Genomic DNA, 16,342 nt, shown 5'->3' with positions numbered 1-16,342 from the left:
TAAGGTAGCTGCCCTTGAAATGAATATTCTGTTTTAAGTTGGAGAACTTACCTGCTATCTCCATTAACTGGTAAAGTTGGTCCCATATTAAAATGGGTTGCTTCTGTGTGTTCAGAGGTGTCATTAGTAAAACCATCTATATTAGCGGCTTCAGAGGGAACCCAATTATACTGTCAGGTTTCCCCTGAGAAAAACCAGTCAAAGGCAATCATCCTGTCTCAGAAGTGTTAAACACTGTGCAGAACTGCACATAATCAGCCTGGTCTTCTTAGAGGAAAAAAAGTAGGGGAGGGGAGAAAGTAATCCTTGTAGAGATACAGTTTCTTCAGCAAAGAGGACAATTGGAGGCTGCTGTATCCCCCAACCCCAAACTACAGGAAGCCTTTTTATTTCTATAATGTAGATCCCCTATGTATACATGCTGCCTGAACATGTTGTTATGCAGCTGGGAGTTAAGGATTGCAAGTCTGCATCTGGAGACAAGCAACTAGCTACACCTACCTTCCAGCTGATATCAGTTCAATTACAGATGCATCATGATCCCCCTATGAAGCATATTTCTCAATAATAAACCATATCAGAGAGCCTGAATGACTTGAAACCCACTCAGTTTCACCCCATTTCTTCTTGGGAAAGATAATGGCTAGATGGAGAACAGCTAATCTCATTTGAGAATGTAGAAGCATACATTACTCTAAAGTTGAGTCGTAATTTCTATTTAAACTACATCTTTATAAAGTGTGTATCTGTAATCCACTGTGGGGAGAACACAGTTTATAACGTGAAATAACTTAAAATAGCAGAAATAGAGTCAGGAGAATTCAGGAAGAAACTGTGACTGCTATTTTTCCCCCCAGAAAGAAGTGATAGTATTCTTTTTTTTATTGAAAAGTGTTACAATACATTTTATTTTTAACAAAACAAAACCCCTCCCAGTATTCTTTTATACTGCACTAGTGAGGCTACAGTTGGAGTATTGCGAACAGTTCTGGTCACCACAATACAAAAAAGATGCTGAGATCTTAGAAAGTGTGCAACAAAGACGATTAAGGGTCTGGAGCAGACATGTCAAACACAAGGCCCGGGGGCCGGATCCGGCCCGCAAAGTGGTTTCATGTGGCCCATGAAGCCATCCTGGAAACAGTGAGAGAATGGCCCCCACTGCCTTGGCCCTGGCCCAGAGACCCTCCTTCTGCCAGAGACCCTCAGATCTGTCCCACTCCAGCCCAGGCCCCCATAGGCACCCTTGATGCGAACGATGTAGAGCTGGCCATGCCCACCCAGTAGGCCCTATGCACTCTAGCCACGCCCACCCAGTAGGCCACGCCCACACTAGCCATACCCACCCGGCCCCTTGAGGGCAATGGCAATGCTGATGCGGCCCTCAATGAAATTGAGTTTGACACCCCTGGTCTGGAGGTTAAATTATATAATGAACAGTTGAGAGAGCTAGGTATGACTCATGGACTTCAACTCCCAGAATTCCTGAGCCAGCCATGCTGAGGGGAAAGGGAGAGGTTTCCAAGCTGAGCCATGCTGGCTCAGGAATTCTGGGAGTTGAAGTCCACGAGTCATAAAAGAGCCAAGGTTGCCTACCCCTTCTCTAGCCTATTGAAGAGACGGATTAAAGGGGACATGATAATTGTCTTCCAGTACTTGATAGGTTGCTACAGAGAAGAGGGGGTTGATCAAGGCACCCGAGGATAGGACAAGAAGTAATGGGTGGAAGCTTGTTAAAGAGAATTCCAACCTAGAAGTAAGGGGAAATTTTCTGACTGTGAGAACAATACATTTTTATTTTATTTTTATTTAATTCCATTTATATCCCGCCCTTCTCCGAAGACTCAGGGCGGCTTACAAGCTTAGCAGTAGCCTTCATTCTATGTATATGCCTGCTTATTAGGGCTTTCACACACACCCCAAGCAGCATTATTACAAAGTCAGCTTAATTGCCCCCAACAATCTGGGTCCTCATTTTACCTACCTCGGAAGGATGGAAGGCTGAGTCAACCTTGAGCCTGGTGGGATGCGAACCTGCACTAATTGCAGGCAGCTGGTGTTACTTAAGGAGGCATTAGCCCACTGCTCCACCAAGGCTCTTATTACTTATTATTATTAATCAGTGGATTAGCTTGCTTCTGGAAGTTGTGGATGCTCCATCACTGGAAGTTTTCAAAAAAATTGGACAACCAGTTGACCGGGATATTATAAGGTCTTCTGCCTTGAGTAGGGGGTTGGACTAGAAGATCTCCAAGATCCTTTCCAGCCCTATGATTCTATGTTATAAGCACTGGAAATATTCCTAGATTGGCTATTTATCCCCCATCTAATTTGTTTCAAGCATTTTAGAAACATTTCTCCCAGACAGAATCTCTTTGTGTTTTGTTCAAACACTTTTCGCACATACCAACAAACATATGTCTACATACAAACATAAGACGATTGTTAAATAAGTGAGGCTGACACCCATCCACATACCAGTAGCTACTTCTAAAAAGGGCCTCAATCCAATTACATTAATTGTAACTGAATTCAGATTAATTTTGAGTTTGCAGTCCTAGCACACCTCAGTGACAGCTGGAGAACCTCTTCTGAAATCAAGTGTATTTGAATAAACATATACCACTTTTTTACAAAACACCAAAGAACATACACCCAGATGCAATTTGGCATCATTGTACAGAGGTCATCGTTTAATCACCTAGTCAAGATAGTAGAGATAATTTTGCAAACAACTTTTAGCACATAGCCCTTAGCCCAGGAAGAATGGATATTTTTCAGACAAAACTCTAATTAGCATATCTAGGAGGTGAAATAGGGAGAAACACTGGCGTTATCACAACTCTGTAACATACAAACTCTTCAGTCTACCATGTTCTTAACTCTAAGAATATAAAGTGATGTGAGGATACTTAGATGGCCCATGAGAGTTCACTATATTTAATATTCACTAAACTCTACCTTTGCTTTTCTACCAAGATGCTTGCGACTTTCCTGACCTTATTATGTTAGCTTCACAACTACCCTGTAAAATAGATTAAGTTGAAAGATACTTTAAGTCTGGCTGAAAATCAATCAGCGAGTTCTGCAGATGAATGGGGACTAGAAGCTGGCTCCCTAGATATTCTTTTGCAGAAATTGATGTTCTTTCTACTATATCATAAAGGCCGCTTGCCAGGAGTTGGATTTTTTTTAAAAAGGAAACTTGGATAGACAACTACAAAACTGTTTTTAAAATTCTAGCTTACGTGATTATTTTTTTCCTGGAGAGAATCGCATTTGAGAGCTTTCTCTGTACAGCCAGTTTGCACACAGACTGCTTCAACTTCCCCCACCCTAGCCTCCCAAAAGCATCTGGGTAAAAGTCAATTTTCAGTGGAGAAGGAAGTTCCACTTTTATCAGAAATTAATTGCTCTTCCTGCACTGTGCAATGGTACTTTGCCTAGGGTGGGACTAGACGTCTCCTGATTTCTAGCCTGGTGCCTTAAACCTCCACACCAAAGTGGGTCTCAAAGGGGTAATAATTCCTTGGTTCCTACTCAGTGGTACAACAGCTGTGTCCAGGCATGTAGATTTAAGGAATGGAACAAGATTACAACTCATCCCCATCTCTACCTATGAACTTACTCCATATCAAAAATGTTACATTTGTAGAACTGTATTGGATGGTACCTCTGTCGAGAAATAGATACCCTAACTCTCATGAGGTTGTGAGTTATAGCTCTTTGCATCTCTCCCTGACCACACTAAATGAAACTTCTCTGTTCAGCAACATGTGGAAGGCTCAGATTCCTCATCCTGATGCTATCTACACAACTGCACTACAGGAGTTTATCCATGTAATCAGCTCACTGAGCTAACAATTCCTAGGTGCCACAGGTAAGGCTTATTGTCCTTTCATGCTAGAGATTAGTAAGGGTGGAACACAGCAACTAAGTTAGTGAATACTTGAAAAAGACCTAATTAAAGCTTAGAACTATCTTCATTGTCTGGAAGCGTCTCCCTAAAGTTTTAGATTGTGTCTTTCTCAGCTTCAGTGGAATATGCCATGGGCCAAATCTGGCACTTTTTAGCAGAGCATATTTACCATGGAAGTATAGTTAAAAGCAGTGCTTTTTTTGTAAAAAGAAAAAGGTGCCGGAACTCACACATGTCATACAACCCGCCTTGCCTACCCTACAAGGTTCCATCCAAAAAAGGTGCCGGAACTCCGTTCTGAGCGTTCTATGAGGAAAAAAAGCCCTGGTTAAAAGGGATTTTTCCTCCATCCTAATCATGGTTACTGTCCATTACTAGCAATGAGTGGCTAGAAACAAATCCAAGAAAATTAATGTTTCAGTTGTAAGGAGTTTGTGATTCTTTCTCTCTCTGTCTGATATGCAATGAAAGAGAGAGAGAGAGAGAGAGGCACACACAGAGAGAGACAGAGACAGAGAGAACTTTTTTTTTAGTAGATAAGAGGATGGAGAAGAACCTTGAGTACTTTCTCCCATTTACAATTTGTCATTTTATTTTTTTTAAAAAGTAATCTTTCCAGATGATAAAGCTGGGTCTAATTTACCCATTAGTGAAAACAATCTCGTAAAGAATACCTGCCGACTGCCCGATATAAAACTTCACCACGCATCATGAAAAATAATCACAATGCAATTACCTCTGAATTATAAAAACGTCGGATAGGTGCAAGTAAGACAGGAACTTATGAATACATGAAAAACTGCCTGGCACAGATATAATGTATATGTTTGCTTTGCAGCTAACAAAGAAGGAGATATAGAAGGAGAAAGAAAAGAGGAACAATAAGTATTTATCATCCATTGATGCTAAGAGAGACCATATTGAATCCTGCAGGGTAATAAAATCATTGCTGAACATGGCTACATGCCAACACATTAGTAGTTTACCATACATGCATGCATTACGTACATACACAGTGTGCGCCCATCATGCTTGCCATCTTTTATCTTTTCTATGTTTTGTTGATTTTACTGTAATTTCTTTAATTATTGTGAGCTTTCCAGAGTCATGGAGAGCTGGGTGAGACATTTATAATATTACAGGTGGTCATCATTTAATTCAGTGACACCATTCAGAAGTGCAACAGCATTAAAAGAGGAGTTGAGGCCATCGCTGCATCCCTAAGGTTGCAACCTTCACTGTCAGCTTCCAACAAGCAAAATTATTGAGGAAGTCGGCAGCATGTCATAAAATGGTGATCAAGTGATGTCGTAGCTAACAACCACAATTAACAACATCAACCAGAACTGCTGCCACTGCTGTTGTAAGGCATCATGGTCATGTGACATCATGCTTTATGACTGCATCCCTTAATGACCATTGCCAATCCAAATCACAATCATAAAACAAGAACTATCTGTGCTGGTCACAGAGTCAGCCACATTTTTAGACTAGATTTGGCATTTTTGTCCACCTATCCAGTTTTTCCCCAAGGTCCTCAGATAGGCAGATGGTGCTAAAAGTATTGTCGCAGGATATAAGCTGTTTCAAGTAAAGCTTCATTTTGCAATTGACTGATGGAAATTTTGTCAATGCCGCTGGTGTTCAAATGGTGCTCCAATTGTTTTGGGATTGCACCCAAGGTGCCTATCACTACTAGCGCTATCTTTGCTTTCTTTTGCCATTGTCATTCTACTTCTATTTGCGAGTCTATGTATTTTGTCAGCCAGATGTTTAGGCTGGATTAGGCACTTTTATCCACCTATCAAGTTCTTCCCAAAGACCTGGGATAGAAAGATGTTTTTGTTTGAGGGTGTTAAAGGTATTGTAATTATATGTTCTATGGCTGCAGTCATGCAATGTACTAAGTCATAAGCCAGGCTGTAATGGCTAGACCAAGGGTCTTCAAACTTGGCCCTTTTATGACTTGTGGACTTCAACTCCCAGGCGCGCTGGCTGAGGAATTCTGGAAGTCCACAAGTCATAAAAGGGCCAAGTTTGAAGACCCCTGGGCTAGACTCACAAGACAACAAGGCAACCGGAAGCAACCCTATTGTGCCCTCCAGTAATCAGAAAGGAAGTTTATAGTGTGTGTGTCTTTATTGCCTTATTTCCACACCTTTTCCCCTTTTAGTTTACACTGACCTTCCAAGAATATTATATAATATCTGAAACTCTTGTTCCTGGAAACACCATAAATCATGCAAATATATCCTGAGTTACAGAGTGGCTTGACCACTGTTCCAAATTATTAAAAAAAAAGTATACATGCTGTAACCCTAAATCTGAAAAGTCCCTCTTTGGTCAAATGGTTTTGCTTTCTTATATTCCAACTCTCTACCACAATCTCTCACAGTACTTTGTAATACTGTAATCTGTAGAACATTTCCTTCTGTTAACCTAAACAGGCTGAATGTATGAAATGTAAATTCCTGGGGAACTAAGAGACTCTCCATCTTTGATGACTGTGCTCTGACCTTTGCATATTTATCTAGAAGAATGTCCTGTTGTGAACAACAGGATCTACTTGCAAGTAAGTGTGCATAAGATTTCTTCCATGGAGCTAAGTGGTTTCAGGGTTGGGCCTCAGAACATACTACAGAACTGAAGGCTCAGCAGCTGGCCAAGGACAAGAGCAGACAGGTAAGTCACCACCAACTGTCCTAAATTGAATTGGATTGTCATTTCTGCCATCGCAGAGTAGTTTTGCTGGCTGGCAGTAATGGAAACTATTATCTACCCAGTGAAGAGGAGACTAGGTTGGAGCAGACTGCTTGCAATATTAAGAGTAGAAGTATCCAGGCACATTTGTGTGATTGATAAACTGGGTTATCAATCAAACACAGCAATCAATCAAATTAGTGGTATTCACAGAGTGCTCTAAACAAAACCAGACAAGCTACCTTATGTTTTAGCCATAATTGGATAAATAAGTGAGCAGGTTGTGTTTACTATTCAAAAAGTGTTAACTTTATGAAAAACGGTCACCAGGAGTTTACAAATATTCACTGATCACATAAAATACAAGAATTTAAATGTCTAGCATTCAGTTTAATGTTACGGTTCAAATTAATTCCAGCTGAAGGCACAAATCAAAGATGAAAAACATGATGAGATCCATGTTTTTCTCACAGGAAGAAGTCTCATTCATAAGAGAGAATGCAGATTAAGAGGTGAGTTTGCAGATTATTCGATCTATTTTAGCATAAAATAAATTTACCAGGTTTGTGAAAAGAAGTTGAAGAAAAGATGGGCTAAAAATATGACATGGGTTTTTGTTTTTTTAGAATAACTGTTTGGTTTAGCCAGCCATTTTGATTTGTAAATCATGGTTTCTCTTTTTACCTGCATGTATATGCTGCTTACGCTTTGCAATACTGGCTGGTTTATGTTTTAGCCTGTTGCACAAACCTCATGGCCTATGCAGTGGGTTAATTTATGGCTTAATATGTGGCATGAACTCAGCCAATTATGGTTTATTTTTAAAAAAAAACCATGAGTCCCTAAGCAACAGCTTAAAAATGTGAATCCAGCCAGTGTTTCCAATATGATGGCTACAGTATGAACTGTGAACCTGTTCTCTGATTTCACCTTAACTGAAATTTGCTTACTTTCTTGTATAAATAGACAAAATAAATGATGTGAAAACAGGAAGATTACAAACAAGTGATGTCTCTGCAGTTTTTCTTAATCTTGGCTACTTTAAGATGTGTGGACTTCAACTCTCAAAATGCCCTAGCTACCACACTGGCTAAGGAATTCTGGGAGTTGAAGTCCACACATCATAAAGAGACCAAGGCTGAGAGACACCGCTTTAAATATTAATGCATAGAAAAAAGCCCCCAGCCTTTTGGGTGTCAGGGAGCAGTTCCATGAAGGCTGGTTTTTCCACAGACTGGGGAGTGGAGTGGGGGTGGGGGCATAGTTTCATGCATTGCCTGGATCCTGGGCATGTGCAGATGGGGCTTTGCTCACTTGTGCGGCCTGGTTCCTGGTAGGCTGCAGACCAGTGCCGGTCCACAGCCCAGTATTTGGGGACCCCTGTGATAAGGGGTCTCTCTGTTTGAACTGCAGACTGACACCATAGATTTCAGATATAAGAATTTTTCTGGAAACCTTGCAAAGAAGGTTGAGATTAGAACAAAGTTGCAAGAAAGAAATATGTAATATATTTTGGTTTGGAGATATCCCAGGTGATTTTCTTCATGGCTCCCAAACTTTTCATTAGCACTTTGCAATTATTTGGAAGAAGGTTTGTTGATGGAGATCCTACTCACTACACTTAAATCTAGTGGAATATAGTTTTTTTTCCTAATTAACTTTCTTATCTGAATTTAACTAAGAAAATAGCAAAATGTAATAACGATAAGCTGTTGTTCACCCTGTAATGTGTATCCATCACATCTTTATCTGTTTACTTCCAGTTTCATTCGTGGCTGCTTAATTAAAGCATCGGAATATTAGCCTCATGTTATTTTCTCAATCCTAATACTTGAATTTTGCCGAGGCATTTTATCTGTAACAGACAGATAAAGTTTGTTGCACATTGTATTGGATTCACATAATTTTAATCGGCAATTGTGGTCTGGAGGTAGGTGTAAGAGAGGGCACAGATCATGTTTGCCACCTAACAAGCTAATTAAACAGGGGTGGTTTTATTTTTTGGTAGGATTTTGTTTTTTTCTTTGGTTTTTTTGCAAAAGTTGTGCTATCCTATAAAATTGATACCAATGTTTTGAATCTGTTTTTTAAACAGAATGAAAATAGGACTCACTCTGCAAATTGTGGCCAAGGATGGAATCTAACACAAATCTCTCACTTAGGTGTTAATTATAGAAGAGGGTAAACTGAAGCACACACATACACACATACACATAGACACATTCACAAACGCTCCATTGCTCACAGCAACCTTCAAGCCATGCCTCTCTTAGACTTAAGACTGAGGCAGGAAGAACAGCTTCTGAGTCACATTTCCAAGATAGAAAGAAGACAAGCCAATCCACCTGGCCTGGCTAGTTCAAAGTTTGAGAAAGAATTCCAGGCGATGGTTTGCTTACTGCTGGTGGAATTGTGTGAAAAATTTACTTTCTACGGCATCGTCTGCAACATGCTTCTTTTCTGCACCATCAAGCTTGGTTATCACAATTACGAAGCCGCCATGCTCAATGTTTGCTTTGCTGGGGCGTGCATGGTGGCCCCGGTGCTGATGGGCTGGCTTGCTGAGCACCCAGTGGGACGGAACAGGCTGGTGTACCTATGCACTTTGCTGCATTTTATCGGTAGGTATCACTTTCTTGGGGCACCTTATGGTAGCTGGCAATTATTTCCAAATGGTGATGGTGTGCACATGATGGCTTTATAAAACCTGAAATGTTTCTGTACCAACCTGGACATTTGAGAAATGAATGTGCGGCATATTTTGAAATAGTATATTTGGCTTCTTTTTAAAAAAAAATTACATTTTTTTTGAACATGTGTTGCATTTCCTGCCATTCATGCTATGAAAATCATGTAGACCATAATGGATGAAACTAACTGGCTTTGAGACAACAAGCAGAGTTTTATCAAGTTTGAGGAAATTCAAACTGATATCAAGTTAAGGAAAGAATAAGTGATATTGTCCCTAGTCTTTCTGACTTTACAGTACTTCAGGTTTTGGTTTAATTTCAGAAAATTAAAGGTGGAGCTTTATTATTTTTGATGAATGGTTAATGAAAAGAAGGACTAGAGGTAACATAATACCAGTCTTCCAATATCTCAGAGGCTGCCACAAAGAAGGGGGGGTCAACCTATTTTCCAAAGCACCAGAAGGCAGGACAAGAAGCAATGGCTGGAAACCAATCAAGGAAAGAAGCAACCTGACAGTAAGAACAATTAACCAGTGGAACGGCTTGTCTCTAGAAATTGTAGGTGCTCCATCACTGGAGGGTTTTAAGAAGAGATTGGACAGCCATTTGTCTGAAATCGTATACTGTAGGGCAGTGGTGGCGAACCTATGGCATGGGTGCCAGAGGCGGCACTCAGAGCCCTCCCTGTGGCCACCCGCGCCATGCCTCTGAGGTGGCAACTGTCCCTCTTCAACCAGCTGTTCCCACAGGTGTCCCTCCCCACGAGCGACATTGAGATGACCACACCCACCTTGGCCAAACCCACCCAATCTTCCATGACCACCACAGCCACACCCACCCAGTAGGCCACGCCCACCTGGCACCCAGTGATAAATAAGTGGGTTTTGGGTTGCAGTTTAGGCACTCGGTCTCTAAAAGGTTCGCCATCACTGCTGTAGGGTCTCCTATCTGAACAGGGGATTGGACTAGAAGACTTCCCAAGGCCCCTTCCAACTCAGTTATTCTGTTATTAATTTATTATGCCTCTGGCAAGAGGTCCCAGGGGTATTTTTTTTTAAAAAAAAATCAGAACGGCAGACTGCTTCAGCAGTGTGGCTTTGATTGGAGGTGCTGACTTTAAAAAGGACAAAGCTTCAACTGAGATAATCGAGAGGGAGTGACAGGACAGTAAACTGTATCTTCTAACTGGCAAAGTCCACTAGGGCAGCCATTTTGTTAGTCCCCAACCTCACTTGTAACATAGGTAATCCTCGACTTAACAGCCACAATTGGGACCAGAATTGCCATTGCTAAGCAAGGTGGTTGTTAAATGGGCTGTGCCTGATTTTATGACCCTTCTTGCCATGGTTGTTAAACAAATCATTGCATTTGCTAACTCACACTGTTAAGCAAAGCTGGCTTCCCCCATTGACTTACCTTGTCAGACGTTGACTGGGAAGATTACAAATAACAATCACATGGCCCTGGGGATGGTGCAACCATTGTAAATGCTGGTTACCAAATGCCCTAGTTTTAATCACATGACCATGGAGATGGTGTAACAGTCTTAAGTGCAAGGACCAGTTGTAAATAACTTTTTACAGTGTTGTAACATTTGTTCGCTAAACAAATGGTTGTAAGTCAAGGGCTACCTTTGGCCCTTTTGTAAGAGCCACCATGATCCGCTCCCAAAATTTATAACGCACTTACATATTCAAAAAGTCCTTGTTCCCTCAGAACTTCCCAAAATGACATGTCCATTTTATGCTTTCAGATGTTCCTCTTTCTTTCTTCAGGTACAGCCCTACTACCTGTGGTGGCCTTCCCTTTTGAGGATTTTTTCATAGATAAGCACTACGTCCTTCACACTTTGGCTAAAAAGAAGCAGGAAGCCCTCTTCTACATTGCGTTGTTGGCCACCTGCCTTGGCTCTGGAGGAATAAGAGCCATTGTGTGCCCTTTAAGTGTTTACCACGTTGATGAACATAGACCAAAGGAGCTTCTGTCCTTCTTCAACTGGTCAGTGCCAGGTGTAGGTGATACAAATGGTCAACTGTGGGAGGGTAACATTTTGGAAAATCTGAAAATGGTTGGTTTGTTGCAGGCTATGGAAATTAATGCCAAGGTTTCACTTGTATAGCTAATTATCAAAGACGGCAAATAGTAAGGTCCAATGGTTGCTGATGAGTCAATTTATTACAGAAGCCCCTCAAAAGTCATCTACGTAGTTCAACCTCCTCTTGATCCAGGATCCTTTCAAGCATTTTAGACAGGTCTGTTAAAAGATCTCCAATGAAGCAAGACATATCACTTCATAAGGCAAGCTTTTCCATTGTTGACAGGTCTTATTGTCAGAAAATTCCTCCTGATATCTAACCTGGAATTTCTCAGGCAAAAGAGATGAAATCGACTCTCCCTCTATTTAATGGCCTTCAGATTTCTGAAAACTCCTATATATTTCCTCTTAATCTTCTCTGCTGCAAGGTAAATATGTCCTCTCTCTCTCTCATCCTTTTCAACATCTACATGAAACCATGGAGTCAACTGCCAGCTTGGGGTTCAGTATCATGAGTGCATTGAGGATATCCAGTGATATCTTTTGACTCAGGTCAAGTGAAGCTGTCAAGCTTCCATCCCAGTACCTGGAGGCTGTATGGATTTCGATGGAGAGTAACCATCTCCAAATCAAACCTATCAAGACTGAGTGGCTTTGGGTGTTTGGGCCATCTGAATCTGGGGATATTCACCTCTGATCTTGGACAGGGTGGCACTTTCCCATTTAAGGATGATGTGCAATTTGGGGGTCTTCCTGGACTTAATAGTCCTGCTTGATGAGCAGGTAGCAATCATGGCCTTGGTGTAGCTTCATGGGTGCTCTGCAGAACTTCGTGCCAATTTTAACATTGCTTAGGTTGTGGGTCCCTTCAGATAGTTAGTCACTCCTTGTTCATCCCACAGCTTGACTGTTGCAATGTGCTCTGCATGGAGCTGCCTTTCAAGACCACCTGGAAGTTTCAAATGGTCCAGAGGGCACCCATGCAAGCAATGATGGGCATGCCTCAAACTGCCCATGTAACAGCTCTGCTTCATGAGCTGCATTGGTTGCCAGTTTGCTTCTGGGTGCAAGGTTGGTCATTACCTATAAAGCTGCTAATGGCATAGGGCCTGGTTGATTGAAGACCTGCTAGTCTCCTATAGTCTCTGCCCAGTTGATTGGATCTGGTAAGGTTGGTTGCACTCCAGGTTCCTTGAATTAAACAAAGCCATCTACAGTATTAGAACTCCAGAAGCTCAGCTTCTCTGCCCTCTGGAATAAGATTGCCCCCAAGATTTGAACAGTCCCTACTACTTGTGTTTCAAAGGGACTTGAAGACCTTATTCTTCTCCCAGGCCTTTGGCAAGGATAACTGAAGACCCCTTTTGATTGTATGAGTTTTCCGAGCTGGCTTGATCATCCTTGCCATTTTTATTCTTCATTTTGACACATGTTAGTTTTCTGGGTTTTATCCTTTCAAACAATTTGTAAATGACCCATTTGTTGCTGGGAGCTGGCCAACGTATGAAAGAAATTGATTATTGTTATCAGTTCTTTTCATCAATCCTCACAAGACTTCATTTCCAGTCCCTCACCATTATGCAGGCTTCCTCTGAAGAAACTCATTTCTTGAGCTGGATTTTAGACTGTGATGTCCAGAACTGGGGCCTGACTGGAGAAATCCTGTGATCTGGATCCTATGCTCCTCTTAATAGATCCCAAAACAGCATTTGTCTTTTGGCAATTGCATCACCCTCTTGACTCATGTTGAACTTTTGATCTACTAGAACACCCAGATTCTTTTCACATGTGTTACTGCTTGGCTAAGTCTCCCCTCTGATTTTTAGCCCAATTTTAATTGCGAAATTAAGGCTCAGACACTGTGGATGACTATTGTCTTCATACTTCATTTTACACTGAAACAAAAATTTAAAAATCCCACAAGTGCAATAAGCAGAAAAGGTGTCGAAAGCACGATGGTTAGCAAAGCTCGGTCATATATTTAATACAGAATGGGTGGTCGGTTGGATATGCTTAGCTGTGATGAAAACTTTTAACAGAGCAGTTCAGGTTAATTGAAGAAGATTTAATTTTAAAGTTCTAAAATGTCTCATTGCATGTTAAGGCATTTGAAGGAACTTCATCTGGGGAGTGTTTGTCTGGTTCTTCTCTGCAGAAGGACTCACGAAAATAACGTTTGTAGGAGAGAGTTGAGCTATAAAATCGCATCTATGATTTCCCTAGCAAGGTAAAAAGATAAAGGTAAAGGTTCCCCCGCACATGCATGCTAGTCGTTTCCAACTCTAGGGGACGATGCTCATCTCCGTTTCAAAGCTGAAGAGCCAGCGCTTGTCCGAGGACGTCTCCGTGGTCATGTGGCCAGCATGACTAGACGCCAAAGGCACACGGAACGCTGTTACCTTCCCACCGGAGTGGTCCCTATTTTTCTACTTGCATTTTTACGTGCTTTCGAACTGCTAGGTTGGCAGAAGCTGGGACGAGTAACAGGCGCTCACTCTGTTACGTGGCACTCGGGATTCGACCCGCCAAACTGCTGACCTTCTGATCAACAAGCTCAGAGTCCTAACCCACTGAGCCACCGCGTCCCTAGCAAAGGGGCATATATTTCTATTTTTTGGAAATGGAGGAGTGACTGAAAAGAGAATAGGCAAGGCTTGTTTGAGAAAGGGTGGGAAAAAGAAAGGTTAAGAATAGCCTAAAAGCAGAACTGAGAACAAATTGTAAGGGAGATGAAAAGAAACATTGGATGGGCACTTCAGTAAAGTTTGCAGTTATCGAATTCATGAATGTTAATTAAGTTCTGGACCAAGGAGAAGAAATGAGAGCTTGTATAACTGTATACCGATCCTTGTTTTTCTGGTTTGGATATGTTGGAAGCAGCCCAGGTTTTTCTAAAAAAAAAAAGAGAGAGAGAGAGAGAGAGAGAGAGAGAGAGAGAGAGAGAGAGAGAGAGAGAGAGAGAGAGAGAGAGAGAGAGAGAGAGAGAGAGAGAGAGATGCTCAATTGAGTAGAAAGCTTGAAGATCCTTCCTAACTGGATAGTACCTTTCTTCTCTTCAAAGGTCTGGAGCTAATGAGGATCTTTATTTATTTTTATCTTCCTTCATTAGGAGTCTTGTTAACAAAGCCAAGTTCTCACTTCAGAATAGCCTCTCAGGATATTGTTGAGGTGTAAATCAAAAACTGCTTTTCTTTTTCTTTCCTGGGCAAGCATAGGGGAGGGGGGGGGAGAGGTGGTTGTTGGTTTTTTTAAGCAAGCAAATCGGATGCAACTTGATAATTTTTCATCCGTGAGAGAGAGCAATTGAGGTAAGCAGATGTGGTGCCAACAGCGGAACTGGAATAGCAACTTCAACATCGGGGGGGGGGGGGAAATGCACATTAGAAGAATAACAGAGTATCAGAGTTGGAAGGGATCTTGGAGGTCTTCTAGTCCTACCCCCCCCCCCCCGCTCAGGCTAGAAACCATATACCGTTCTGGACAAATAGCTACCAATCTCTTCTTAAAATTTTTCGTTGCTGGAGCACCCGCAACTTCTGGAGGCAAGTTGTTCCACTGATTGTTTTAACTGTCAGGAAATCCCTCCCTAATTCTACGTTGCTTCTCTCCTTGATCAGTTTCCATCCGTTGCTTCTGGTCCTGCCTTCAGGTGCTTTGGAGAATAGGTTGACCCCCCCTTCTTTGTGGCAGCCCCTTAAGATATTGTAACACTGCTATCATGTCACCCCTAGTCCTTCTTTTCATTAAAGTGGACATACCCAATTCCTGCAACCGTAGCACACAGTTGAACTGTGTGGTCCTTGGTGCTCCCTGAACGTTGTTTTCTTGCAGACATTTCATTACACAACTAGGTAACATCATTGTTATATATTTAATATAATTGTTATGCTGACAGCTCAGCTGAACATCAGCTGAGTAACACCCGGCAACAACAGGTGGCGTCATAACTCCCGTCCTATTGGTCAGGCCATTCTGGCGGGACCCTTTAAGGATGTGGATTGGACACCGGCTTGCCGGCAACAGTATTTAAAGGAGCTGAGCTGTGGAGACTCCTCAGTTCAACCACAATAAAGCTTTAGCTGAAACCTCGACGTCCTGTCATCTGTCCTGACCGGTCTACCCATGATACTTAACAATCATGATCGTTGATGATGCTCCCTAGTTGGTAATGAAACATCTGCAAGAAAACATCCAAGCTCAGACAGCTCCACGGACCCCCCAAAATAGACATTTTAAAACTGATAGTCTGTTTTTCTTTTTGGATTAAATAGGAAGGTAAAAGTCAGCATTGATATTATTCGGTAGCAATGTCTTAAGCAGCATCTGCAATTCCACCCATGGAAACAATGAAGGAGAGAAAGTATTCACGTAAGGCAACTGAGTAACAGAATAACAGAGTTGGAAGAGACCTCAGAGGTCTTCTAATCCAGGGCTTTTCAACCTTTTCACCCACTGTACCACTTTTAGGATACGGCAACATCCGAGTACCACCAGTCACCTAGCAAGGTGTCAAAAACTTGATGACCAGAAAAAAAAAGGAAAAAAGTGATGAAGTACAGGTAGTCCTCGACTTACAACAGTTCGCTTAGTGACTGTTTGAAGTTACAATGGTACTGAAAAAAGTGCCCCCCAAGCCACAGCCGAGCAAGACGCCTGCCTGCCTGCCCAGCAGTGCTCTTCCTCCTGTCCGAGGTTTTCATTGTTGTGAGCATTTCTGTTGAGGATTGGCAGCGGGGGTGGGGTGGGGTGTTTGGTTTTTATTCCCCCCCATCTGCTGGGTGGTTGCAGCAGGTTTAGGTCACTCCACATGACCCTGGGACACTGTGACTGTCATAAATATGAATCAGTTGCCAAGCATCTGAATGTAAATCACAAGACCCTGGAGATGCTGCAACATTCCAGCTGATCGGCGCTTCTTCTGGGCTCAGCAGAAGCGCCAGGATGAGTGCCAACTCCAGCTGATCCTGGTGCTTCCCCTGAGCCGTGACATCCCTGCAG

General features: G+C 42.0%; 1 protein-coding gene across 1 annotated transcript in view; it reads left to right on the top strand.

Annotated features, from left to right (window-relative positions):
- Window positions 1-9,005: 9,005 nt before the first annotated feature.
- SLC15A5 (solute carrier family 15 member 5) overlaps window positions 9,006-16,342 on the top strand; it is a gene marked incomplete at both ends in the record, with an annotated part of 46,127 nt that continues 38,790 nt past the window's right edge. Inside the window, 2 exons of the mRNA XM_081330664.1 lie at window positions 9,006-9,240; window positions 11,085-11,307. Of these exons, the coding sequence (XP_081186790.1) occupies window positions 9,006-9,240; window positions 11,085-11,307 (458 nt within the window). The remainder of the gene's footprint in view (window positions 9,241-11,084; window positions 11,308-16,342) is intronic.

The sequence above is a fragment of the Vipera berus genome (genome assembly GCF_964194415.1).
Source record: "Vipera berus genome assembly, chromosome: 6".
In the NCBI taxonomy this organism is placed as follows: Eukaryota; Metazoa; Chordata; class Lepidosauria; order Squamata; family Viperidae; genus Vipera; species Vipera berus.
The sequence above is the reverse complement of the archived record's forward strand: the minus strand, read 5'-3'. Positions and strand labels throughout refer to the sequence as shown.